This window comes from Crotalus tigris, unplaced genomic scaffold, assembly GCF_016545835.1.
Source record: "Crotalus tigris isolate CLP2741 ecotype Arizona unplaced genomic scaffold, ASM1654583v1 scf7180000017968.19369539983:2297261, whole genome shotgun sequence".
NCBI classification, from domain to species: domain Eukaryota; kingdom Metazoa; phylum Chordata; class Lepidosauria; order Squamata; family Viperidae; genus Crotalus; species Crotalus tigris.
In genome coordinates, this window is record NW_024096750.1 from 1,335,998 (window position 1) to 1,361,853 (window position 25,856).

The 25,856-nt window shown below is 39.0% G+C and overlaps 2 protein-coding genes across 32 annotated transcripts in view; one reads left to right on the forward strand and one right to left on the reverse strand.

Annotated features, from left to right (window-relative positions):
* The window catches only part of JMJD1C (jumonji domain containing 1C), a 180,795-nt gene extending 167,474 nt beyond the window's left edge, over nt 1-13,321 (forward strand). For all 7 annotated transcript variants that reach the window (XM_039345598.1, XM_039345597.1, XM_039345599.1 and 4 more), the window contains 10 exons: nt 1,849-2,063; nt 2,620-2,898; nt 5,187-5,355; nt 6,604-6,694; nt 7,293-7,423; nt 7,778-7,900; nt 8,296-8,435; nt 9,046-9,222; nt 10,907-11,038; nt 12,409-13,321. In XM_039345598.1, the coding sequence (XP_039201532.1) occupies nt 1,849-2,063; nt 2,620-2,898; nt 5,187-5,355; nt 6,604-6,694; nt 7,293-7,423; nt 7,778-7,900; nt 8,296-8,435; nt 9,046-9,222; nt 10,907-11,038; nt 12,409-12,498 (1,547 nt within the window). In that variant the 3' untranslated portion in view covers nt 12,499-13,321. The remainder of the gene's footprint in view (nt 1-1,848; nt 2,064-2,619; nt 2,899-5,186; nt 5,356-6,603; nt 6,695-7,292; nt 7,424-7,777; nt 7,901-8,295; nt 8,436-9,045; nt 9,223-10,906; nt 11,039-12,408) is intronic.
* A 3,791-nt stretch (nt 13,322-17,112) lies between these two features.
* The window catches only part of SORBS1 (sorbin and SH3 domain containing 1), a 117,040-nt gene continuing 108,296 nt past the window's right edge, over nt 17,113-25,856 (reverse strand). For 16 of the 25 annotated variants that reach the window (XM_039345610.1, XM_039345608.1, XM_039345606.1 and 13 more), the window contains 4 exons: nt 22,396-22,446; nt 21,293-21,480; nt 20,207-20,319; nt 17,113-18,891 (listed from right to left, as the gene is read on the reverse strand). In XM_039345610.1, coding sequence (XP_039201544.1) covers nt 18,824-18,891; nt 20,207-20,319; nt 21,293-21,480; nt 22,396-22,446 — 420 coding nt within the window. In that variant the 3' untranslated portion in view covers nt 17,113-18,823. The remainder of the gene's footprint in view (nt 18,892-20,206; nt 20,320-21,292; nt 21,481-22,395; nt 22,447-25,856) is intronic. The other 9 variants (XM_039345627.1, XM_039345628.1, XM_039345623.1 and 6 more) reach the window with 3 other exon arrangements.

Here is a 25,856-nt window from a genome sequence, read left to right on the forward strand (position 1 = left end):
TTCTTCTCTACCTTCTTTCTCCCTTTCTTCTCTTCCCTACTTCTCTCTTCTTCCTCTCCTCTCCTTCACCACTCTCCTCCCCTTTCTCCCTACTTCTCCTCTTCTCCTCCAACCTTCCTACTTCCTTCTCCCCTCCTTTACTCTTTTCTCTCTCCTCTCCTTTCTTCCCTCTCATCCCTCTTCAGATACAATTCAGGGGTAATGTCCGAGCAACTCCTCTCTCCAAATTTCCCTATCTGTATTTTGTACAATAAGATTAATACATTCTTCTATTTATCTAACCTTCTCGGTATATACTTCTATAAACATTTATACAACCTCCAGTTATTCAATACTGTGTCGCCTGGGTCTCCCTCCTTATCTGCTCCTTCTTCTTCCATCTAAATTGATGTTAACTATCTTTTAACCGTATTCTCTTTTCAGCCAATCATAAAAAGTTCCCCAGATTTCATAGTAGTCTGACTCTGTCTTATCTTTAAGTGTCATTGTTAGTCTATTCATTTCTGCACATTCCAGTGTTTTCCCAATCACCTCTCCCTCTGGGTGGGCTTTCAGTGCTTTCCAATTTTGTGCAAAATTGATGCACAAAACATCTCTTTCTTTGACGACCTGGAATTCAGCTGATTGATAGATATAGTAGTATAGTATAACATACAGTGTAATATAATTTATAGTATCCAGTATAAATTGTATACAGGTACCGTATTTTCCGGCATATAAGACGACCTGGCGTATAAGGCGACCCCCGACTTCGGCGCCGAGTTCCATGCCTAGAAAGTTCTCTTATACGCCGGAAACTACCATAATTTCCAGCGTATAAGACGACTCGGGATATAACATGACCCCCGACTTCAGCGCCAATTTCCACTCTTTAGAAAGTCGTCTTATACGCCGGAAAATACGGTACTTTTTACTTACTGGCCACTTGTTCAGCAATCATTTGAAGGTGTGATATGCTGAACAAATGATATTTATGACCAGTTCTCAAAATTCCAGCCGTCACAACGCGCCCATGGTCACGTGATTATGATTCAGACATTTTTGGCAACCAGCTTGCACTTACAACAGTTGCAACCTCCCATGGTCACAGAGGATTGCCATTTGCAACCTTCCAAGTAGTTTCATATATATTGTGAACAGCATGAGGGACAAGATGGAATCCCGAATGCAGCAGCTGTAATCCACCAATACTTCTGCATATGACCCAATGTGAAGAAACAGAACCACTTCTATTTTTTTAAAAAAAGGCTCAATCCTTCCAGATGCTCCAGAAGGATATTATGGCCAGTGATAACAATATCTGTTGAAAAACCCAGGAGACACACCTGGTGCTATTTTTTTTTCCTATATAGGAGAGAAAGCTATTGTGTTTTAAGTTTGAATAAGGCGGTGGCTTTTTGGTAGTAGCTTCCATTCTGCCATAACATGTAAAATTATGGGCTTTTTAAAAATATTTTGTGTTTATGCCTTCTTATGTGATGTTTTAGTGTGTTTCTGCTCTGTTTTATGATGCAGGCTAATAGTATTGACTGCTTTTTGAAGCTTTTAATGCAATCTCTGATGTTAACGTGACCAAACAATAGAATTGTATCAAGCACTTCATTATAAAATACAATCTGCTATTATTGTTGTTGTTGTTAATTGCGAAGTCGTGTCCGACCCATCGCGACCCCATGGACAACGTTCCTCCAGGTCTTCCTGTCCTCTACCATCTTCTGGAGTCCATTTAAGTTCACACCTACTGCTTCAGTGACTCCATCCAGCCACCTCATTCTCTGTCTGCTATTATACCTGCTCTTTAACATTGCATAGTTATGTAACTTGTTCACTATATATTATTGATTTTAGAAAACAAAGATTATCCCCTTGGAAAGCATACTAAGGAGGAACGAGAGCAAGACAACTCGGAATCTCTTAATTTCAAGGTGTCAACTCCTTTGTCTCAAAATAATGAGCCGGGCTCCACATTACGAGACCTACTGACTACTACAGCTGGCAAATTGCGCCTAGGCTCCACAGATGCTGGCATTGCTTTTGCTCCAGTTTATTCAACAGGAACAGCAGTGAGTGTGTTGTCAAAATGCTGCGTTCTAGATGTATTAGGATAGAGGGGACCTGTTTTATAGCTTAGATGTCAGTAGATTAATGTGAGTAATAGAGAAACAAGATCAAAAGTGCAGCACTTTCGGTATTTATTGTAACCTATTCTTGAAATACTTACCTGAATTAAAACATTTGGTCGAACAGCAATAGAGGTCTACAGTTCAAAAAACAGCACATCCAACAGATTATTGAAATTTATGGAGCTGTGTTATTTTCTCATCCCAGATTTCCCTGGGAAAGCAGCTTGAATGTACTAATTTAGTTAGTATTCAGACTTAAAACAGAATTCTAAAGATTCATGCTTGCATTACGAATATGTGGTTAATTTACTGAAGTGAAATGGTTCAGTAGTTATATAACAGTCAGAATGATTTGGGCACATTAAGTGATGAACAATTTAATAAAAAAATAATGCTGTATTATGGTTTATTCAATGTGACTAGCATAATAATTTTTTTTAGATCGGCAAAGAAAAAACTAAAGACTGCTTAAGTCCTCATTTTATTTTTCCAATAGAGTAGCAAAAGTGGAAGGACTATGCCAAACATTCTTGATGACATAATTGCTTCAGTTGTAGAAAACAAGATACCACCAAATAGAACATCAAAGATAAATATCAAATCTGAAATGAAGGAAGAGCCAAAGAACAATAGAAAAAGCATTTCAGATGATAACAACAGATTATTCAGTGATATTCCACATTCATGGATTTGTAATAAGCATGTTTTGTGGCTCAGCGATCATGAAAACAGCAACAACTGGAAACTCTTCAAAGAGTGGTGGAAACAAGGAAAGGTATATATTAAATTGTTCTTTTAAAAAAAACAGCTGACAAGGCATCACATCTTTCTTTCTTTTAAATAACATTTATTGAGTTTTTAATGCTTTAAGTTTAAAACGCTATTAATAAATTTGTCAGTGGGAGCAATCCTACAGCCAAATTTAGCCAAAAAATTCCATTACCTGATGTTAGTACCCAATCCCTGAAAATATTCTAGATCAAATGGAGAAAGTAGTTGTTCTAAATAATGTCAATCTGTTCTTTTCTGATTAAGATATAGCTTCCAGATCAATGCTTCAGCTGTAATGTAACAAGTAGAATAGCTCAGTAAGTAGTAAAGAGAGGCTGGTTGAAAATAGTCACCAGTTACATAGGTAACAACATTCTAATAACACCAAAGGTAACATTCAGTACAAAAATAATTCAAACCTTGAACTTAAATTCAGATCCTAATAGTCCTACCAAACATGAATAATTGCTTTAAATGACTGCAGTTAATTTATTATGCAGATTTACCTCTATATCAAAAAATACATACAATAATCTTTTGCATCCACCATTAGGATAAGCAAAAGTATACCCCTAATAATAGATTCAATTAGTATTTTGGCTCCATATAGGGTTTTTTTTTTAGTAAATAGGTTTGTACCACACAAAATTAATGAAATGTATTTACTTGTTAAATTTAATGTTACTAATAATTACATTTATTAACTATTCATACAAACTAGTACAGTGGTTCTCAGCCTGTGGGTCGGGACCCCATTTGGGGTCGAACGACCATTTCACGGGGGTCGCCAAACAATGCAGTCCGCCATTTTTTCCCCTTTTCCTTAGCTGTGCTACTCCCTTTTATTCTATTGGCTTTTGAAAGCCAATAGAATAGACTCTCTTGAATAGAGTCTAATTCTATTGGCTTTCAAAAGCCAACAGGAATTGTCCAGGCTGTCTCTGCCCTGCTGAACCCGCCAAAAGTCCCATTCTGCAAACGGTGCTGCACCAATTGAGTAGTCCTCAACTTACGACCGATTGGGGGTCGCGACATTAAAAAGGTTGAGAACCACTGAACTAGTAGGATCAGAGCTAGCAGTGAGTAAAGAGGAAAAATATCTTGGAGTAAGATAGTTCATTGTCAATATGCATCAGTTGTTATAAAAAAGCAAACAGCATGTTAGGGATAATAAGAAACAGTATTAAAAATAAAGGTGCCACTATTACATGCTCTTATATAAATCAGTAATGCAATTAGATCTAGAACAGTGTTTTGCAAATTCGGTAAACGTAAGATGTGCGGACTTCAACTCCCAGAATACCCCAGCCAGCGTTCCCCATCAGGAAAACACTGGTCTAGAATATTGTGGGCAGTTCTGGTTGCTGTACTTCAAACAGAATACAGCGTGGAGCTAGAGAAGGAGGTTCCTATGCAGAAAGATTTGGGGCTTTTTAGCTTAGAAAGGAGGTGAATGTCAAGGGGACATGGTTGAGTTGTTCAGAATTATGACTGGTGTAGAGAAAGTGGACAAGGAGAGGTCATTTTGTCCTTCCCCAAAAAAACTAGAACCAGAATTTTACCCAATGAAACTGAATCCTGAAAGAATTGGATCTGATAAAAGGGATTATTTTTTTTATACATGTTATTAAATTTTGGAAATTACCACCACAACATGGGGTGCTGGTTACCAGCTTCACTAGCTTCGAAAGATTGGACCAGTTTGAGGATCTTGTGGGAATCAATATCTGTTAGCCTTGATGTGGCTACTGGGAAGCTAGTGGGCTTCCTTGTGTAGCTAACTGGCCCCTGTGAGAAGAGACTTCCAGACTTGATGCGCTGCGGCTTCAATCCAAAAAAAGGCACTTCTAATGTTCTTATTTGCTTACCTCCTTATTTGTGTCCCGCCTCAGCCAACGTAGTTATATTGTTCTTTCACATGATGAATTTTTTCAAAACTAATTTTTCAGGTAGTTCTCAACTTACAACTGGACTCAGTTTCATAGCCATTTTTACAATGGTCTTAAAGCAAGTCACTACAGTTGTTAAACTGATTAAGTGAGCCATGTGGTCATTAAGTGAATCCGGCCTATCCCATGGGCAAAAAATGTCACAAGTTGCAGTCATGGTCCATAGGATAATGCAACCAGTCACACCTGCAAGCTAGCCTCCCTGAAATGTGACCCCATGATCATTGGGGGATTGCAGCAGTTGTAGTTTTGAACGGTCGTAAATCAAGGACCACCTGTTTATATACCATATTTTTTAAAGGAATACTGCTGCTTATTGTTGTCTTTGTATTATGCTTTCCAGTTTGTATTAGTCTCTGGAATCCACAAAAAAATGAACGCCAGTTTGTGGAAAGCAGATTTTATTAGTTCAGATTTTGGTGATTTCCAAGCTGATCTTCTGAACTGCAAAGATAGCATTACTGCAAGTGGCAGTGTCAAGGAATTCTGGGATGGTTTTGAAGAAATTTCAAGTATGTTTTGTTTTGTTCATACCTTTGAATAATTGTATGCAAATATTTTCATGTGCATATATAATATAATTGAAAATAGAGGATGTAAATATTATATGGAAACATAACAATTTATTCTTTAAATTGTAGACACAAGATTATGTAAATAATATGGATTCATTAATAATACAAATACAGAAATTGCCTTATTAATAGTTTTGCAATAATATCTTTTTGCATATACATTTTTTTAAAAAGTTACTTGTACATTTGTAAGCTGCAGTCTTCTGATTTTTCATAAATATAAAAGCTGCCAGGAAAGAAACTGAGATTCCTGTTGCAGGAACTTAACTCCTTTATATCACGTATAAACTTATATACCAGTGTTTCTCAACCTTGACAATTTTAAGGCATGTGGACTTCAACTCCCAGAATTCCACAGCCAGCATTGCCTTAAAATTATCAAGGTTGAGAAACACTGGTATATACAAACTTTAGTAATGATAACGTATGGAATTTTCTGGAAATATTTGCACAAATTATGATGTGTCATAATTTAAATATGAAATAATACAATATTGGCATTTCCACAGTTCCAAAATACTAGTTATAAATAAAAGTTTGAACTGTTTTTAATATTAGCTGCATTTTGCTGTAGAAGAGTTTTTTAAGTGTTTCATTTTGTGTATGTAATTAAGGTCTATGGCAGTGGTCCCCAGCCCCCGTGTCCTGGCCTATTCAGAACTGGCCTGTGTGAGAGGCAGGCTGGCGCACTCATGTGTGCGCAACTCCAATTGCATAAGCAGCGGGCCAGTGCGCACATCCAGCTCCACTTGCAGTTGACCTGTGTGCGCATGCACACCGGCCTCCCATCATGTGACCCGGTCCCCCTCTCCCCCCCCCCAGCCAGGCCGCTAAGCCACAAAGGTTAGGGACCACTGTCTATGACAGGGGTAGGCAACCTTGGCTCTTTTAATAGCTGACTCAGAAATTCTGGGAGTTGAAGTCCACGAGTCATAAAAGAGCCAAGGGGTATAGTCAGCTTGCTCCCTCCACTTAGGAGTCTCAGGAGCAGCCATTTTATTTTTTCGACTGCCACTCTTAAGTTGATTTCAAAGGGTGGAGCAGAACCCTTTGAAAGAGGGTAAGAAAAGAGGGAGATGTGAGAGAAAGGAGTTTGAAAAATTCCAGAACAGAATACAGTTGAATACCATCAAATATTGCAAGCATTTCATAGCTCCCCCATTCACTTACCTATGTTATTTTCAGAGCGGCAAAAAAATAAAAATGGAGAAATCATTGTACTGAAGCTGAAAGACTTGCCTTCAGGGGATGATTTCAGGACCATGATGCCTGCAAGGTATGTATGCATATATGCATTTATTTATTTATTTATGAAAGTTAATTTGCTGTCTATCTTGTATCAAACAACTCTGGGCAGCTTGTCTTCCCCCTTTCTCCAGCATGATGAGTGTAGAATCCACTGATGGGTAATCTCAGCCTTCCTGCTCCGTTGAGACTAAGTCAGAAACTTGCCACGCCTCCTTGTGGGTTGGGTCTTCCCCAGTTTTTGACTTAGTCTTCGCTCAGCAGGACGCAATTCCTTTGGGTCCTTTGAATTTAGATTAGTTGAAAGTAGTTTTATATAGATTTCTACAAATTTTTTATGTAATTTGGCTCCAAATTGATCATAGTCTCCATTCTAAAATAATTTCAATTTGATAGCAAGACAGCAAGGAATTCTGTCTGGGCCCAGTGAGCCTTCCAGGCTCCACCTGGGCCGCTCCTGGCCCCGAGCTAATCAAGCCTCATATCAGCGGCATTTTATTTATTTATGAATGAATGAAAGTTAATTTGCTGTCTATCTTGTATCAAACAACTCTGGGCAGCTTGTCTTCCCCCTTTCTCTGAAATACTCCTTTAAATATTTTTATAGCTTCCATCTTTATTTTTTACAGGTATGAAGATGTATTAAAAAGTTTACCGCTGCCTGAATATTGTAACCCAGAGGGAAAACTTAATTTGGCTTCATACTTGCCAGGATTTTTTGTACGCCCAGATTTAGGACCTAGATTATGCAGCACCTATGGTAAGTAATTTTCATTATGTTGTGTTGAGGTTTTTATAATAAATATATTTGACCTGTTTAAAAAAAGTTAGTTTCATAAAAGAGCATTTTATCTGTCTGATAGTATGAAGACCTTAAAGATACTTTCATCAAACGTATGACTGAATTATTGTACTGATCTTGATGATTGCTACTATTAAATCTATTATTTTTAAAGTTATTTTATAGTTTTTTGTTTATATCTACATTTTACCTAATAGAAGTATTTGACATACAGTATGTCGCATTTTTTTGGCTTTAAGTTTATTGTAGATGAAAAATAAAGAGCAGGTTAAAAATGTGCTTTGATACATTTATACTTTATTTTTGCAAAAGGTATAGCTGCTGCAAAAGACCATGATATAGGAACTACAAATCTTCATATTGAAGTATCTGACATTGTGAACATCCTTGTCAGTGTTGGTATAGCAAAGGGGAATGGAGTCCCTTCAAAATCAGGTAGAAATAACATCTGAATGTATATGCATTAACGTGGTACAGTAGAATCTGCAATTTAGCATAAATCAGCCCAGCATAGTATGTTAAAAAATTTTAATTGTCATGAGATTCTTCGATTTTAAATATGTCTTTACAATAATAGTTTGAATCTTAAGAAAGATAGCAAAATCTGAAGTTAAAAGTCACTGAAAAATAATTTATATACATTTTCCCCTCTTGAAATACTTCAATCTATGCTTTAAAAGTTGTTTTATAATTTTTAATCAGACAAGATTTTGATGCCCTCCAACATCTTTTGGTTAAATTCAAGAGAAGAATGGAGTTTGTAATATAGTATTAGCCATATACTAAAACTTTTTTTTCTCTAGAAAGTGACTCCATTTGTCAATTCACAGGGGTATTAAAAAAGTTTGAAGAAGAAGATTTGGATGATCTGCTAAGAAAAAGACTGAAGGATTCAAGTGAATTGCCAGGTGCCTTGTGGCATATTTATGCCAAGCAGGATGCTGAAAAAATAAAGGAGTTTCTACACAAGGTTAGTTTGATTCATCTCTACTTTATATTAGAACTAAATAGTCTTTGTTTCAGAACGAATTGCAATGTATGTGCCCAATTTCTAGAGAATGGTAGATGAACAACCATTTGTTTTTTATTATTTTATGTTATTTGTTATTATATGTTATTTTATTGATAGTGAAGTTTACAACACACAAAGTAGGGAAGCAGGCTTTTTCCTATGCTATTCAGTCCAATTTTTACATGGAGGAAGAAGATGCAACATAGTAGTAATTTTAAGAGTTCTGAAATTGATGTGTGGCTGTCTGTATGTTCAGGAGTGCCATCTGAGTCAGTGTACTAGGACATTAATTCCTCTCTCAATCAACTAATTTACACATACACTATAAAAAGAAGCACTAGAGATGGGGTTTAAGGAAAACTAGGCCAGAAGACAAACACGCCTTCACACTTCTTTCGTGCAACATGAATATATAGGAAGCATAACCCTTCAAATTGATAGCACAAACATGAATGCAGTAGCAGAAAAAAAGAAATCTATCTTGAAATCAGAATCATCACGAATGTATATTTATTTGCACTCATTCCTTAATCATCACAAGTCATTCTTTTTCTCAAATGTATTACAGATCGCAAAGGAACAAGGTTTAGAAGTATTGCCAGAGAATGATCCAATACGTGATCAGAGTTGGTATGTAAATAAAACGCTTCGCCAAAGACTGTTTGAAGAATATGGAGTAAAAACATGTACTCTGATCCAGTTTCTTGGTGATGCTGTTATTTTACCAGCAGGAGCTCTGCACCAGGTAAACATTACATGTGACATGTTATTTTAATTTAAAATACTTTAAAATAAAGAGAAAATAAACAGAAGTGTTTATTTTCTGTGGTGGCGCAGTGGTTAGAATCTAGTATTGCAGCCTACATCTGCTGACTGCCAACTGCCAGCAGTTCGGCAGTTTGAGTCTCACCGGCTCAAGATTGACTCAGCCTTCCATCCTTCCGAGGTTGGTAAAATGAGGGTCCAGATTGTTGGGGGGCCTTATGGTGACTCTCTAAACCACTTAGAGAAGGCCGTAAAGCACTGTGAAGCGGTATATAAGTCTAAGTGCTATTGTTATTGCTAAATCCTGTTCTAGGACTTCACTGACATGGCCAAAGGTTGGTTTGGTTTGATTGTTTAGTAGTCGATAAAATAGTTCTAGAAGAATATTTTAATGCATTAGGCATTGTCTCAAAGATTGGGATTTAAGTTTTAAAAAAAAGTGAAGTATTTTCTTGTTTGCCTTCTTTGATGTAACCCTGAGCTAAGGATCAAATTAAGTGGTGATTCTGACAAGCTTCTAATGTGAAAGGAAAGGAGTTATAGATGCATTTATATTTTACCCCCCTCTCTAAGACTACATCATAATTTCCTACTTTCCATGAGCTATCCTTTTTAATCTTCAAGCCCATAAATCACAAATTAATTTTTATCCCTTTTTCAGCAAAAAGTCCTGAAGGAGTTTCCAGATAAATATAGTTGTTGGCTTTTCTCTAATCAAGCAAGTTAATTTTGCCAAATTCTGCTTTCTGCAAATTCCAGCAGAATTAGTGATGGAAGAAAACAGTTAAAACCCAACTCTTTCCATCCTCCTGTCCTTCAGTCAGGCTTTTAAAGGGGAACCCCTCTTTCTCTCTGGAAGGGTTTGGGGTTACCAGAACCTACAGACTTGCTAAAGGGTGAAGTTGTTGGTTCCATCTCTGGGGAACAGCTGTCGATCTTATGAATACCCGATGGCATCGCAAGTGCCATCAGTGTCACACAGAAGGTTTGTGAACCTTTCCCCCCACAAGTTTTAGCCCCTCTGGTAGCACTAGGTAGCCTCCCTACGAAAAGAAGGGGGGATACTTTGGAAGTTCTCTCTGACACTGTTTTCATCTGGCCTGGCTCTGATCCCTTTTTTATATATATTACAGAATAAAGTTCGAATTCCTTTCTTAAAAATATATCTTCGGCTCCATGACTGCCAGTCTGAATTGTGCTATTTTTAAAGCTGCTGTCTTTACTGCTATGTATTTCCTATATGGCTTTCATTCAATCATTATACTGCTAAATAAAATCTATTTTTTATTATATTGCAAGATGCTTTGTTTGGTTTTGTCAGTTAAATTTCGTTACAATTTGTTGACCAAAGAAATCTGTTGGTCTAGTAATCAGGGGTAGGCAACCTTGGCTCTTTGATGACTCATGGACTTCAACTCCCAGAATTCCTGAGTCAGCTATGCTGACTCAGGAATTCTGGGAGTTGAAGTCTATGAATCATCAAAGAGCCGAGGTTGCCTTGCTTAAATAAAAATGGAAATAAATTAACAGCATGTAATAGATTTATGGAGACATAATATCTATATGTAACTTTTGTGCCAGAAAGTTCTATTATATTTCCTTTTCAATCAGCTTCTATAACCTTTCCAGTAATAATTGGATTTTTTTTTTCTTTCTTTGCTCAGGTGCAAAATTTTCATAGCTGTATTCAAGTAATAGAAGACTTTGTATCTCCAGAACACCTTACACAATCTTTTCATTTAACACAAGAACTTAGACTCTCAAAGGAAGAAATCAACTATGATGATAAGCTGCAGGTAACCGATGATGGCCTGTCATAATTCAGTTTCTGGTGAAAGGTTGCTCTCCTCTAATGCTCTCTCTGTATCTGTGTTGGCAGCAGTCATACCTCCATATTGCTTGGACAGGTAGTCCTGACCTATGATTGGGACCAGAATTTCCATTGCTAAACAGGGCAGATGTTAAGTCAGTCGTGCTGATTTTACAACCTTTCTTCCTGTGGTTGTCAAGTGAATCGCCTAGGTCAGGGGTAAGCAACCTTGGCTCTTTTATGACTCGTCTGGCTCAGGAATTCTGGGAGTTGAAGTCTGCGAGCCAAGATTGCCTACCCCCGACCAAGGTGTTAAGCAGATCTGGCTTCCCCATTGCCTTCGCTTGTCAGAAGCTGTCGTAATGGCAACAATATCATATCTGCCCTCATTTACCTGAATTTCTAATTCACCCTGTTTGTTGCTCATGCTCTGTGCCAACGTTGGCACAGAGCATGAGCAACAAACAGGGTGTATAGACATTTGAGTCCTTTATGACTGACCCTGTGTTTACTTCCTACATAACCTGGGTTGGTGCTTGGCTTCCCCTATTTTCTTACCACCTGTTTAGTTAGTACACTTTATGTGGCACTCGCTATTAAAAGCTTGATTTTGCTTGACAGCAAGATTGATATTCTTGTCCACACACACATCTATTGTTACCTGCACTAATAACCCTATAATTTTTAGATTGTCGGGGACAGGGAGGTTCTGTGTGAATTAACTCACTGTCCCTCTTGTTTAGTTTAAATATTTCCCCAGAAAAATCTGTGACTTTATAACATGTCAGTTGCCAAGTGTCTGAACTATGATCATGTGACTGAGGATGCTGCGATGGCTGTTAAGTGCAAGAACAGGTCATGTCCCTTTTTTCAGTGCCATAATGTCAAACAGTCACTAAATGAAAGGTTGTATGTCAGGGACTACCTGTATTTAAATTATTCTAGAAAATACATATCCTTCTCTTTCTGTTTCTAGGAAAGCAGCTCTGGACTGTCTCCATCTGGGCATCTATTGGTCTATATCAGGGGTAGGCAACCTTGGCTCTTTTATGACTCATGGACTTCAACTCCCAGAATTCCTGAGCCAGCATGGCTCAGCTTGGAAACCTCTCCCTTTCCCCTCAGCATGGCTGGCTCAGGAATTCTGGGAGTTGAAGTCCACGAGTCATAAAAGAGCCAAGGTTGCCTACCCCTGGTCTATACAGAGAGAGCTGAAGTGATGGTTGTACATATTATTCTGTCCTTGAGAAGAGCACAGTTAAAAACAGAAGCATTTGAGGAATTTATACGAACCAGCCCGTCTCTTTCCTTTCCTCTTTTTTTCAAACATTCATTTCTCCCTTGATTTTCTTACAGATAAAAAATATATTATGTCATGCAGTTAAGGAAATGGTAAGAGCTTTGAAATCTCACGAACATGAAATTGAAGATATCGAAGAAAATTAAAATATATGGATTCCCTCTTTGGGCTCAAAAGAAAATGATCTATCGTATTTTTCTTTACGATAAAGAATGTTTTCACTAATATAAGCTGCACGAACCATCAGTGCCAAGAAAATATGTTTCTTATATTTACTTGCTACTGATACTGCAACAGAAAAGGCTCTCCTTTCAATGTTTTTGATTTAACTTGAGCTTTTTTGAAATGGGAAACTCTAAATAGCATTGAGCTGTTATGTATTATAGTGTAAATGAATTTTTCAAGCTGTCAAAAGTTTAAGATGTATTTATTTTTGGAAAAAAACTACAGAATTCTATGCTCTATTGTTGATCAAATGTAAATGTGATTTGTACAGTTTGTTTAAAATAACTTGGATATTTTTCACTGCATTGAGACAGTTAACTGTGAGAGTAGGATACAAACACCAGCTATTGCCTGCAATTGAGATATTGCTGAATCCGCACAGCAGTCATGTCATGATCTGAAAATTACTGCCAAATAACTGTAAACTTTGTATCATAAAAAATATATGAAATATATACTAGACACTTCAGTATTTTATTGAAGCTATTCAGTGTACAATTAAACATTTTCAAAAATGTGTAATTTATTTAAAATTTGTCTCATTTTGGTAAAATGTATGTGAACTTTTAAAGCTAAATATAAAACCTAATATGCTATGTAAATATATACATATATACATTCAATAACGTATTTTTTTAAAATGTTGGCTTGCTTTAAATTGTTAAAAGTGCAAGTGTTAAACATGCTTTGTACATCAAAAGTTGAAAGGGGTTTTACATTTTCCATTAAAAGGACTTTATCAAACCTCATTGTCATTGTGTGTTTTTCACATTCTGTGGCACATTTGTGAAAGACGTGCATGCCTGGGCAGTCATTCACAATGGCTGTAGATGTGTCTTTGTAATGGTGACTATGTAATGGTTCATTTAATGTCAATCTTTTTGCCCGTTCCAGAGTTCCTGTGAAAGTGTTAGAGCATCATTCAAAGTAAGTTTAGCTAATGAAGAATAAACATAATTAAGTTATTGCTTGTTATGCATTGTCTTTAATTACAGCTCTGGCTATAGAAAAATGCTAGCTTAAAATCAGTTTAAAAAACTGCAATTGGCAGATACCTAAAAACACATTCAAACACTTGGACTAGGAAATAACAGTTAAATAACATTCTTTGTATTGCTACCAATAATATGTAATATATATTACATTTTAAATAAATATATTTATATTATATAGTAATGTTTCCATTCTGGCTGAATTAAATGTAGGTAGACCTTTTATTTGGATGGTTACAGTATTCCGAACAAACACAATGTATGTAACATAATTGGGATGTAAATCTAAACAAATTATCTAAACACTTTTAATATGTTCTAGCTCTCATTTTCAAATTGAGTTCAAATATTTAGGTCTATGTAAAAACCTTATGTCATTTTTAAATTACAAAATTAAAACATGTCAATAAAAGCTCAAATAGTAACACCCATGCTAGTAATCTGCACAGTATGAATTATAAAATAAATGGAAAAATGACAGTAATTTCTATCGAGTATTTATCCTTGTTTAACATCCAAGGCTTGTCGAATCCTAGGGGTGGAAGGAACCTGGAAGTACTTCTAGTCCAGAGCTCCGCAACCCGTGTTAGCAACCAGGCCGCACAGCTGGAGATGCGCAGCAGGTGAGCAAAACCATCCTCCTCCGGTCTGTGGAAAAATTTGTCTTCCATGAAACTGGTCCCTGGTGCCAAAAAGGTTGGGCACCCCCTGCCCAGTGCAGGAATCCTCGTGCTGTTCTGAAGGAGAGGATGTCCAGTCTTTCCTTGAAAACGTCCAGTGATGGAACTTCCATAACTACAAGAGACAAGGAGGTCCTTTGCCTAATAGAGTCACAATTGGGAAACTCCTCTTTATTTCAAGCTTGGATCTCCCTCCCTCTCCCTTGTGAAATCCCAGCAGAAGACGGATACTGTGTCCCACCTCCACCTTCTCTTCTTCAAGGTAAACACTTCCTTTAACCACTCTTCCTTTCAGAGTTCTTAGAACAAGACTGGAGAATCTTCCTAGGAACTTTCTGCACTGCTGGAATCGGTGCAAAGGAGGTACAACAATTGGTTTCTGTTTTAGGATTTTCATCGTCTGATGTAACCTTTCCACTGAAGCCTGATGCCTTAGAAGTCTAACCGTTGATTTAACTCCAGGAAGGCATATAGCAGTGATGTCGAACCTTTTAGAGACCAAGTGCCCAAACTGCAGCCCCAAACCCACTTATTTATTGCCAGGTGCCAGGTGGGCGTGCCTGTGTTGGTCACGGCAGACTGGGTGGGTGTGGCCAAGGTGGGCGTGGTCACCTCAATGTTGCTTGTGGGGAGGGACGCCTGTGGGGGCCGGGCAGGGTTGGGCGAGATCCAGGGGGTGGGATGCATCTGGCCACATGGGACCTTGGCAAGTTAGCGGGCGGCAGGTTGAAGAGGGACGGTTGCCATCTCCAGGGCATGGCGCGCGTGCCCACAGAGAGGGCTCCGAGTGCCGCCTCTGGCACGTGTGCCGTAGGTTTGTCACCACTGGCATATAGGATTTTAATCTGCAGTGGTCCATTACTGAATAGCACATTTGAAAAAATATTTTGTAGAATCACATCTGAGCCTACAGGTTGGAAGGCTAGACATCTCAAACCTATTTCCTCAGTAACCCTCACTGTCTGCACACCTTCCAGAAGATGTTTCATCTGACGTCCTTCTAATGGTGAGATGGATAGGGTTCTCATCACTTGTACTGCATTCTGGCAAAAAGGTAAGCATGGGGTGAGGGGGCGGGGGGGAATATAGCTTCTGTAGGTGCCTTCTGGCCATTTAGTTTAAAATTTTAAGTAGTGTAGAACGCACAGAGTTTAAATCAAATAATAATGATAGACCAAATAGCATACATGGTAAAAAGTCATCTTAATGTACTGGGCTAAATTATTACTTAGTAATAAATTTGTTACTTCAGAACTAGAATTCCCTACAAATAGATATTCTCTGTAGCTTGATTATATCTGCATCTTCAAGATATAATCAGATATAATCAGTGCAGTATAAAGTGGTAATTAGTACCACTTTATACTGCACTGATGAGGCCACACTTGGAATAGTTCATTCAATTCTAGTCACTACAATAAGAAGAAAAAAAAGGGGGGGTGGGACTCTAGAAAGAGTGAAATTGTTGTCACTAAGTTACAGTCATAAAGCACAAGCACCCAAATACAATCACTTGATATCAGAGATGTTGCACTGACCATAATTCCGAGGAACAATTGTTAAGTCCTCATTCTAATAAGTTCTGTTGTTGAAAAACAGGTGATAACCCAAGGAACACCTATGCAGATATTTTCAATTTTCTGCCTTTAAACAGATCTGAAAGTAGCAGCTTATTCTTCTTTTTCCTTAACTCGGTGTAACATCCCATGAGTTTGATCAAATGATCTTTAGTTTTGTTCCCCATCCCTTATTTTCTCTTGACTAGATGGCACACATCTACAGCCAAGTACTCTATACAGTTATCTGTACCTCCATCATTTTAATACATAATTTATCTCCATGGTTTGAATATAGATTATGTTTCTTATTTCTATAAAGTCCATTAGTTTATGCTTAATTAACCAGATTTCTCTGGAATCCTTAGGAACAACAGATAAATCAGATACCTTTTTACAGTGGTTCTCATTTGCGTCATAAGATTCAGTTTCTATTTCTAAAGTCTGTTTCAGAAAACTAACTCCTGAGAGAATGGCTCCATTCACTCCAGTGGGAAGAGGCCTACTCCAGCTTGCTACTTTGGGTTATTAATAAAAATAAACCTTTGAAAAAGGTTTCTAGGGATATGGGATGGAATCTATTGTGGGAAGAATCCAGAGAAAGAAATATTTTGGGAAATATTAAAAAGGCAGAATATATTTCCCCAAAGGATTTTAAAGGCAGAAACCAACCCCCCCCCCCCAAGTCTCTCTGCCAAAAACAGAAACCAGATCTGCAGAAATGCAGATGGGATAATCTTGTCAGAAAGACTGGAGTCAGGGAGCTGGGATTGGAAAAAAAGATCCCTAGAATCAATCCCTCACACCAAAAAAATCCAAAAGTCATCAGCCACAGCCCCAGGGAAGCAGGATATGACCTTTGAGACATAATAGGAGTAACCCACCACCATCAGAATACCAGAAAGGCACCCCCAATCTTGCATATTCACCCCAACTGCACAGTATCTCTTGCACTCTTCCTGGGAAAATGTAGGAAATCCCCAAGACAGGCATAGTTGATAGGAAGAAAAATGTGGCTGTTTTGTTCTTAATTTTCTCTTCCCACGAATCTGCTCGCCTCTTCAGCATAGTAAGCTTTAGAGCAGGGGTCTTCAAACTTGGCCCTTTTATGACTTATGGACTTCCACTCCCAGAATTCTTCAGCCGGGCATGCTGGCTGAGGAATTCTGGGAGTTGAAGTCCACGAATCATAAAGACCCCTGCTTTAGAGAGACTTTTAAACTCTTCCGGGTTCCTCCAAATCACATTCAGAAATATTTATCAGGTTGGGACAATCTCAAAGAAACATCTAAGGAAAAACGGCTGACTTCATGTTGGGTTAATATTTATTTAATATTTTACACAAAGAAACATGCTTTAAACATTTCCATTTGTTAACTGTAAATAATCCTCTGTAAAATAAAACAAAGACAATAACCTTGTTTAGAACTATGTCTGCAGAAATATAAATATAGTTAAAATGCTATCGTGATAATTACATGCTACCAATATTGTTAAAATATTTGCAAAATAAAATTATTCAATTCTGTAACTTTACTGCCAATCCTAAAATAAAAATATTCAAATATCCCTTAAAACAGGGTAGACTACGCCTCTTTTTTTTAATATATTACTAAATAAAATAAATAGGAATTTTGATCTATAACAATGTCCTTGCACCCCACTAGGATGGTTGGCAACTCTGAAGCTCTTGTTCACCTTATAGTAAAGGGGTGTTTTGTGATTAGCCGTGCCATCTCTATGTATTTTGGGAACTGACAACTTTCCCACCCGCAGCCAGGCTGAGTGGTCTCAAACTTCCCAAGTGATCTCAGCCTCAACCAGCTGCTTCAAGCCTAGAAATGGATGGCGTTCTAGAAACCTGAGCACAAATCTGCTTAACACACTAAGCCATTTTAGTGCAATTGAAGCAATGATGCTAACTAACTCTGATGAAAAACAGCATTTTGTAGCACAAGCACTAATTTATGTAGTGTAATAATAAATAAAATGGAAGCGTCCTCCTCAAAACTTTTTAAAAGACTCCTTTTTATATTTCAATTTGCAATATAGGATTTATATGTTTTTACAAAGGGAATATACATATCTACAATCATATTATTAAAGCACTTCAGTTGATGTTTTTGGCTGATCTCAGGGCGAAGAAAACTAAACAGACTAATGTATAAGAGAAAGAAAGTATGCTGAATGTGAATCTCCTGCTATTGACTATAAAAAAACACAGCTGAAGCCATGTTTATTTTAGGGTATCGTTCTGCAAATCGCAATCAAAATGACTATTTAAAAAAAACGGAAATAAAGTCCAGCAATGGGAAACTCTCAATCCATTCAATGGGGTTTACTTCCAAACAAGTGTGCGCAGTATAAGTTTGACCAAATTTCTAGTTTATTAAAAAAAAAAAAGATGCAGCCAGAAATTACTTATATTATCAGTTCTAGAAAGGCACATTCAGGAATATTTTGCAGAATAAATCCAAATAGACTATGGCGGAGCATCTATTCCATCTTCCTTTATTCTAGCCGTTCAATCTGGAATCTGTCAACCACTAGAACGATGTGGTCAGACCTGACCTTCTGGACTACAATTCCTTCTGGGGTTTATGGCCTTGGGAGAGGAACTCCATGAATGCTGACAACTTGGCCTTTCCTATAAACAGCAAACAAAAGCTGCAGGATGCTTAAGCAGTTTACACCCTCTGCTCCTGGCAATCTCCCTCCTCTTCTTCCTTTGCGAACAGAAACCCTGTTTTGTTTCCTTCTGTTATTTTCCCGTAGCTGAATAAAAACAGAAACAAACACAGCAGAGTATAACGGCTTATCATCCTGTCTCCTCTCCTCCGTACACGCTCAAAGGAAACCGGAACTTTGCAGCCTATCTCCAGCATTTCACCACGTTCCATGTGCGCTCCTATTGTCTTGACTACTCCGTTCAAAAACCTCTTTCCCAAGGATTGTTTTAAAAAGATCCCACTCAGGTCCTCCTCTTCTGGGGTGAAGCAAAGCGGGTGCCCATTGCTTCTAAAAGGAGAGTAGTTTCACATAGTTTCCTGGGAAAGTGCCAAACTGTTGGGTTCTCCTTGATGTGCCTGTTGTGGAATAAAAGGCAGGAAAAACCCAGATAAGGCAGGTCACAGTGGGGAGATTATTTTAAACTGGTAATGCCTGAGCTTGTTTGTTCATCAGTGATCTTGATTAACTGAACTGACATCTAATGATTTCATGAGTTTGCTCTGGGGCCAAATAAAATGGTCGCGCTTTCATCCATTTTAATTTTTTTAAATAAAAAAATAGAAATTAAAATATATATATAACTAAGTTATGCAACTAACTTTAGTTGCAACTAATCTTTAGTTACAGTGAACTCCCAAAATCTACTTATGACTTAGCTCACAAGTTATGGCTGCTGCGGTGCGCCCAAAGACATTCATCCCCAAGACCGACAGGGATGCCACAGCGCCCCCATCCCCCATCCCTCGTGTCCCCACAGCCTTTGGACCTGCTTCCACCACACCAGGTCCCACATCTTCTTCCTCACTTTTCGAAGATCTCCAGAGTTCATATTCGGAAAGGAGGGCAGGCTGCTCCATTTCCGGGCTGTGGGGCACAGTCCCAGAAGCAGCTGCCATTTTCAGAGCACCCCCAATTCAATGCAACCACCCACAAAATGGCCGCTTCCAGGATTGCAGCATATGGCCCAGAAATGGATCGACTTGCCCTCCTTCCCTGAGTTCTGAGGAACCAAGTGTGCAATGGGTGGCATGGGGTGAGGAGGAGGGTACGGAGCTGATGGGATGTGAAGCACTCCATGCCTGTGGAGACCCCGAGAGCTGGAAGGGTCCTTGCCCTAGAACCGAGAGCTCGCTTAACCAGGCCCATGTTCATTTAATAACTACATCAGGAAGAGCAGGGATGGGGGGAGGGTCATGAGGCAAGACAGCCCATGGGCCTTTGCTTAACAGCTATCAAGACTTCCATCCACAATGGGTAGGCTCCTTTATAATAGTTGAGGACTACCTGGTGTTTACTTCCTGAGAATCTATGCTTATCTCAAGGGGAAGGAAATAATATATATCAAGGCAGCCAAGTCTTAGATCACAGGGTTGTGGTCACCATTTTGACTTTCTTACCTCCCCTCTGTGGATCCCCTACAGGTCAAATAGGTATCAAGATTGAAGAAAACTTCCCTGACGATGTTTGAAATTATTTTACTAAAGACTTAATCCCGTCCACTCTGTAGTAAGGGCCTTACTTTCACCTTCAAATCTCTCTCTGCAGATCCCCTTTTTACCTTGTGTCACAATGATGTGGTTCTCCTAGACAGCGATGTGGTTTTTAATATCCCCCTTAAATCTCGTGGATATTGATTGGACTGCACAGCCAAATGCTGGCAAGTTTGCTTACCAACAAACCAGCCATCATCACACTTTTCCATAACGTCTATGATATCTCCATCTCTTAACTCCAGCTCATCATCGTTCTGCGGGATGTAGCTGTAAAGTGCTCGATAGGTAAGCCTGAAGGTTCAAGATAGAGGGGAAAAAAGATGGCCACCATGAGCTTCTTTTTCCAGCCATGCTTCTTCAGGTACAGAGCAAAACAGGTAACAGGGCACAAGACATACTAAAAACTATTCTAAACGGCTTTTAATTTTTACGTGCATGTACATTGACTATGTAAAATTCATAGTGGTCTGCCAGTGTGACTCTCACAGCAAGATTGTGGTTTTTCCATGTCGTCTTAAGATTCTCCAACAAGAAAGGGAGGATCCTTTTTAATGTTGAATTTTATTACGGCGGCAAGGTTATTGATTGGGCAATATTGGAAAAAAGATACCTTGCCCACCTTAGAGGAATGGTTTTTTAAAGTTTCTTACTTTCCAGAAATGGCTAAAATTTCGGCTTATCTGAAAGACCATTCACAAGATAATTCTGTATGTAAAAGATTGGTAAACTTTGTTCAGAATAAATATGGGATTAGAAAGTATTATCTAGCTTTCGAATAATTTATAGAGTAAAGTTGTTATGGTTAGATTTGTTGATTTTAATGTAATGGAGTTAAGGGTTTTTTTAATTTCTTTAGGATTTATATATAGTTGATTGATGTTTATTTAATTTTTATGTTTTTTCTTCTGCTGTTTTTAGCTCTGTATTCAGCTCTGGGAAAGGGGGGAGTTAAGGGGAGGGTGGGAGGGTGGTGGGGAGGGATTTTATTGTAAAAACTTCATAAAAATTTTAATTAAAAAAAAAAAGAAAGGGAGGATCCTGCAAACTCATCGCCAGCAGCTATGAGTGGCTACATCATCAAGTGCAGGCTGTTTTTCTGGGATAAAACGGATAAAATTTCCTCTAAAACTTTCCTAGAGCTGCAAGATGCTAAATATATTACTCAAAACTGCAATCTAAAATGAACATAACCTCAAATCCCTTGACTTTATTCTTTTAAAAAAAGGAACATAATCCACCAAATCTAGAGCACGGGCAAACTTACATTTCTCGTGTCATGTGATTCCGGTCCAGGCCAATTTCTAATGGCAAGATTTGAGGTTGCTGAGAAATGATGAAAGATGATTTATTGTCACTAAACTGCCCCTTATGACAAAAGACAGGCTGAGAAAGAGTGCTGCAGTAATGAACAGACTTTTCAGCAATGTTTAAGATCTCATTGCAAACAACTTCCTGGATAATAGTGATAGGGCCCAGTTGCCATCCCGGGTGGGAATGAAGAAAACAGGAAGTGTGGGCAAGTCAGGATGAAATGCAATAGTCCAGAGGAAGCATTTAGCATGTCCAGGCAGACAACAGAGTGGTAGATCCAGAATACAATCCGGGAAGGAATGTGTAGAAGAAATCCAGGTTGTAAGCACAGAAAAACAGGCAAGATACAGAAAAATTGAGTATGTAGTTTTAAAGTTTATAACACAGCAGCAAAAGAGATTGCAATTAGTCAGAAAGCAACTCACATTTAACAATTCAAATCTGGGTATGAAATTTTGCCTCTGGCATGCAATTTAAGTTTTCTAACAATGCAATATATCTCAGACTGTGCTTTTTCTTTATTCATAGCCAACTTGGAGAGACTCTGCATTCACTGAGCCACCAAATGAAAAGAAATTCAAACCTCAGCTGTGGCTTCTACAAATGCAGGGCTTGTAAGGACTAGTTCAGTGGTTCTCAACCTGTGGGTCGGGACCCCATTTGGGGGTCGAACGACCATTTCACGGGGGTCGCCAAACAAGGCTGTCCGCCATTTTTTTCCCCTTTTCTTTGGCCACGCCCCTAGCACCCGGTGATGTATAAGTGGTTGGGGGTCACCACAACATGGGGAATTGTATTATGGGGTCGCGGCATTAGAAAGGTTAGGAACCACTGGACTAGTTGGTTTTTCTCCATTTTTATTTGTACTGCCATTTGTGTTTTGGCATTTATGCTGTAAAAACAGTCTAAAAACCTGGACACATGGAAACCCTTGTGCACAGGTGACAAACGCACACTCAAACCCTTGTTCGGCTCAGTAGTGCTGGCCACTGTGGAGGGCTCAGAGAGGAACTATGTGCAAATGAGGCTGCAAACAGGACTCTGGGGTGACCTTACCACATAGTTCTTTTCCGATTCTGTGAGTTCGGGTCCTGGCCTCAGTGAAGGCTGTTTAATTGTTAAAGTACATGAGAAGGGAAAAAATTTAGCACCGGTACCATTAATAGAGTCAAATCTTACAAACAGCATAACATAGATTTCCAACTTTAGACAGTTAATTGAAATAACAGATCTGGATGCGGGAAGAGGGAGCATGACATGAGAGGCACCTTAATACAACATTTGAGGTCCCTTAGCACAGTGGTTCTTAACCTTTTTAATGCTACGACCCCCAACTGGTCGTAAGTCGAGGACTACTCAACAGGTGCAGCACGGTTTGCAGAATGGGACTTTTGGCGGGCTCAGCAGGGCAGAGACAGCCTGGACAATTCCTATTGGCTTTTGAAAGCCAATAGAATTAGACTCTATTCAAGAGAGTCTATTCGATTGGCTTTCAAAAGCCAATAGAATAAAAGGGAGTAGCACAGCTAAGGAAAAGGGGGGAAAAAGGCAGACTGCGTTGTTTGGCGACCCCCGTGAAATGGTCATTCAACCCCAAATGGGGTCCTGACCCACAGGTTGAGAACCACTGCCTTAGCAGGAGGCAGATGTCTCCTATTCTCTGTGACCCCAGCTGGTACTGTGGATCATTTTATTGACTGGTTGATTGAGCATGTATGCCCTTGTAATTTTATCAGACTCCCCAATTTAAAGCATCTTGCAACCTACAACCAACCAGCCAAAGTAAGTGGGCCCTTCAGTGTGAGCACAGATAAAACAAAGTAAAGTGCTATTTCCACATAGTCAAGTTTATGGAATCTAGGTCAATGTTTGTAATTTAAAGATAAATACATTTAAATACCCCTCCTCTGAAAATCCACAGGATGTGAATTGTAATGTTATTTGCTGAGGGGCCCGTGGACAAATTCCAAGGCATTAATTCCTACAAATAAGAAAACTAATAAGAAAGAGGGAGGGTTGTACGTCCTGCATCTCCATCCAGCATTTCACTTTCAGAGCAAGCCAAGTTACAACGCAGATAAAGGACAAGCACTAAGCATTCGTGCCTGTGGTATAAAAGGGGTGGAATTTGCATCACGAAATTGGGATTCGTGTGCCCTCTTCTCTCCACTTCCCCCATGCCCATGGAGGGTGAATAAAAGACAGGAAGCAACAAAAAGAAAACCCAGCTCAGATTAATGAAAACAACATGAGACTTCTTGATAATATCCTATAATGTTGCAAGCCATTCTTGCTTCCAATCCTGCCTTTTCTCTTCAAACTTCTCAGGGCTCTCTCTACCTCAAGATCTCACTTCAACCAAGCCCTCTTTTATTTCCTCTGGGTGCATTCACTCTTCGTTCCTGCATATTATTTTTTTTTGCAATTCAGTTTTTCCTTGCTAACTCTCACAGCGGTTGCTTGCATTTGTATTCAACCCCGCAATGAGCAAGCTACTCTTGCGCAGAGATGGTGTTGGAAAAGGTTCCAGTCCTGGGGAGGGAGCAAAGGGGACTAAAAAAATAGCCAAGGGCCTTTCTAACCCTTGGATTCTACTGTTTTGTTTCCTTTGACATTCATTTGCAGAATGTCATATCACATGTTAGCTACTAGCCTTCTGGCAACATTCCTGTGTCTTAAAATGTCCCCATCCATTTTCCCCATCTTTAATACCAATTCTACATGTTGACAAATTCATCCTGCTGCTCTAAGCCTATCTGAACATGCCTCACCCTTCCACCCCTGGGGGGGCTGTGCCTGCCTGCCTGTCCCCTTCTCACTAGTATTTGCCAAGGCTATTCAGGCAAGCTTTTGAACCTGTTGCCATTTCCTTTCTTCTATATGTTTTGCGGGAGATGTTTAATTGAATGGTCTGTTTTTATGCAACTTTTCATATACTACTTGGAGTGTGGTAATGTGGGCAATATAAATGTATGTATGTCTAGTTTAATGAAGAGAAGGACGAGGGGGGACATGATAGCAGTGTTCCAATATCTCAGGGGCTGCCCCAAAGAAGAGAGAGTCAAGCTATTCTCCAAAGCGCCTGAAGGCCGGACAAGAAGCAACGGATGGAAACTAATCAAGGAGAGAAGCAACCTAGAACTAAGGAGAAACTTCCTGACAGTTAGAACAATTAACCAGTGGAACAACCTGCCTCCAGAAGCGGTAAATGCTCCAACACTGGAAGTCTTTAAGAAGAGACTGGACAGCCATTTGTCCGAAATGGTATAGGGTTTCCTGCCTGAGCAGGGGGTTGGACTAGATGACTTCCAAGGTCCCTTCCAACTTTATTATTATTATTATTATTATTATTATTGTTGTTGTTGTTGTTGTTGTTGTTATTATTATGCTACCTAGCCAAACAGCTGCTACCAAAGGACAATCCTGTCAAAAGAAATCTCTTTTTTTCTGCAGCTTTTGATCACAAAAGCCAAAGCCGTGCCTTAAATTCACTGCCTTCTGCACAGACACTACCACCTTAAGTGAGTTAAATTGAAAAGGTCAGGGGTGTAAGAAGTCTTTCCTTTTTACTGTGGAAGGCTTTTCCACAGAAAAGCCACCACCTGAGACGGTGTTACTTTTCCACAGTGGGATCCCTTCCAGGACAACCAGAAGCCAGCCCTGAAAACACCCCAAAGAGGAAAATTAAAGTTTTCGGACAATTTCTGAAAAAGAAAACCAGGCAGACCACACACAAATGTGGCCACACACACAAACAGAGAGGGGGGGGAGGGAGGGAGAAGCGAAGAGAAGAGAATAGAAGAGAAGAGAATATTCATTCCCTGAATTGTAATTATTCTCTTCCCATACCTTGGTTCCCCTTCCACCTCTTAGAAATATTAGAAATGTCATCTAAGGCAACCTTTTTTTAAAATAGAATGAAAACTGGCTGTAATTTAAGAGCTTCACCATGGGTGGCTGCACCTCATTCAAAATTTTCTCAGCCAGGCCTTTTTGGGCCAGTCTTGGAGCAGATTTACAAGCATTTCTCATAATGGACGTATGTTTAAGCATGTTTGCTCTCCTGGGACTTGATCAGCATTAGCACTCCTGCAAACCTTCCTCTCACCCAAGGCGAATCCAAACCATTAATGGAATACTGTAAAGGAGCAGACCCCTTGATAAACCAGCCACTGCCGGGTTAGAGGAGCAGTTTTACTCTTTAACAGCAAGGTGGTGGCTTCTCTATCTTCCCACATGACCTAAAATGCTCTAGTTAAAACATTCCTGTTTTCTTGTTTCCCACTGCTGTGACTGAAACCACATTTTAATCACAATCGGTGTCTGGAATCAGCCACCACAGGAGAATCTATGCATCCCATGCGGATAATCAGAGACGGCTTTGGATGAAATCTCTCACTTCCATTCTGCTAAGGGACATTTTAACCTTCATAAATTCTTTGTCACTCCAGAAGACACGGCTGACCCAAGGCAATGATGGGAATCCTGCCCTAGGACACTGATGGCGAACCTTTTAA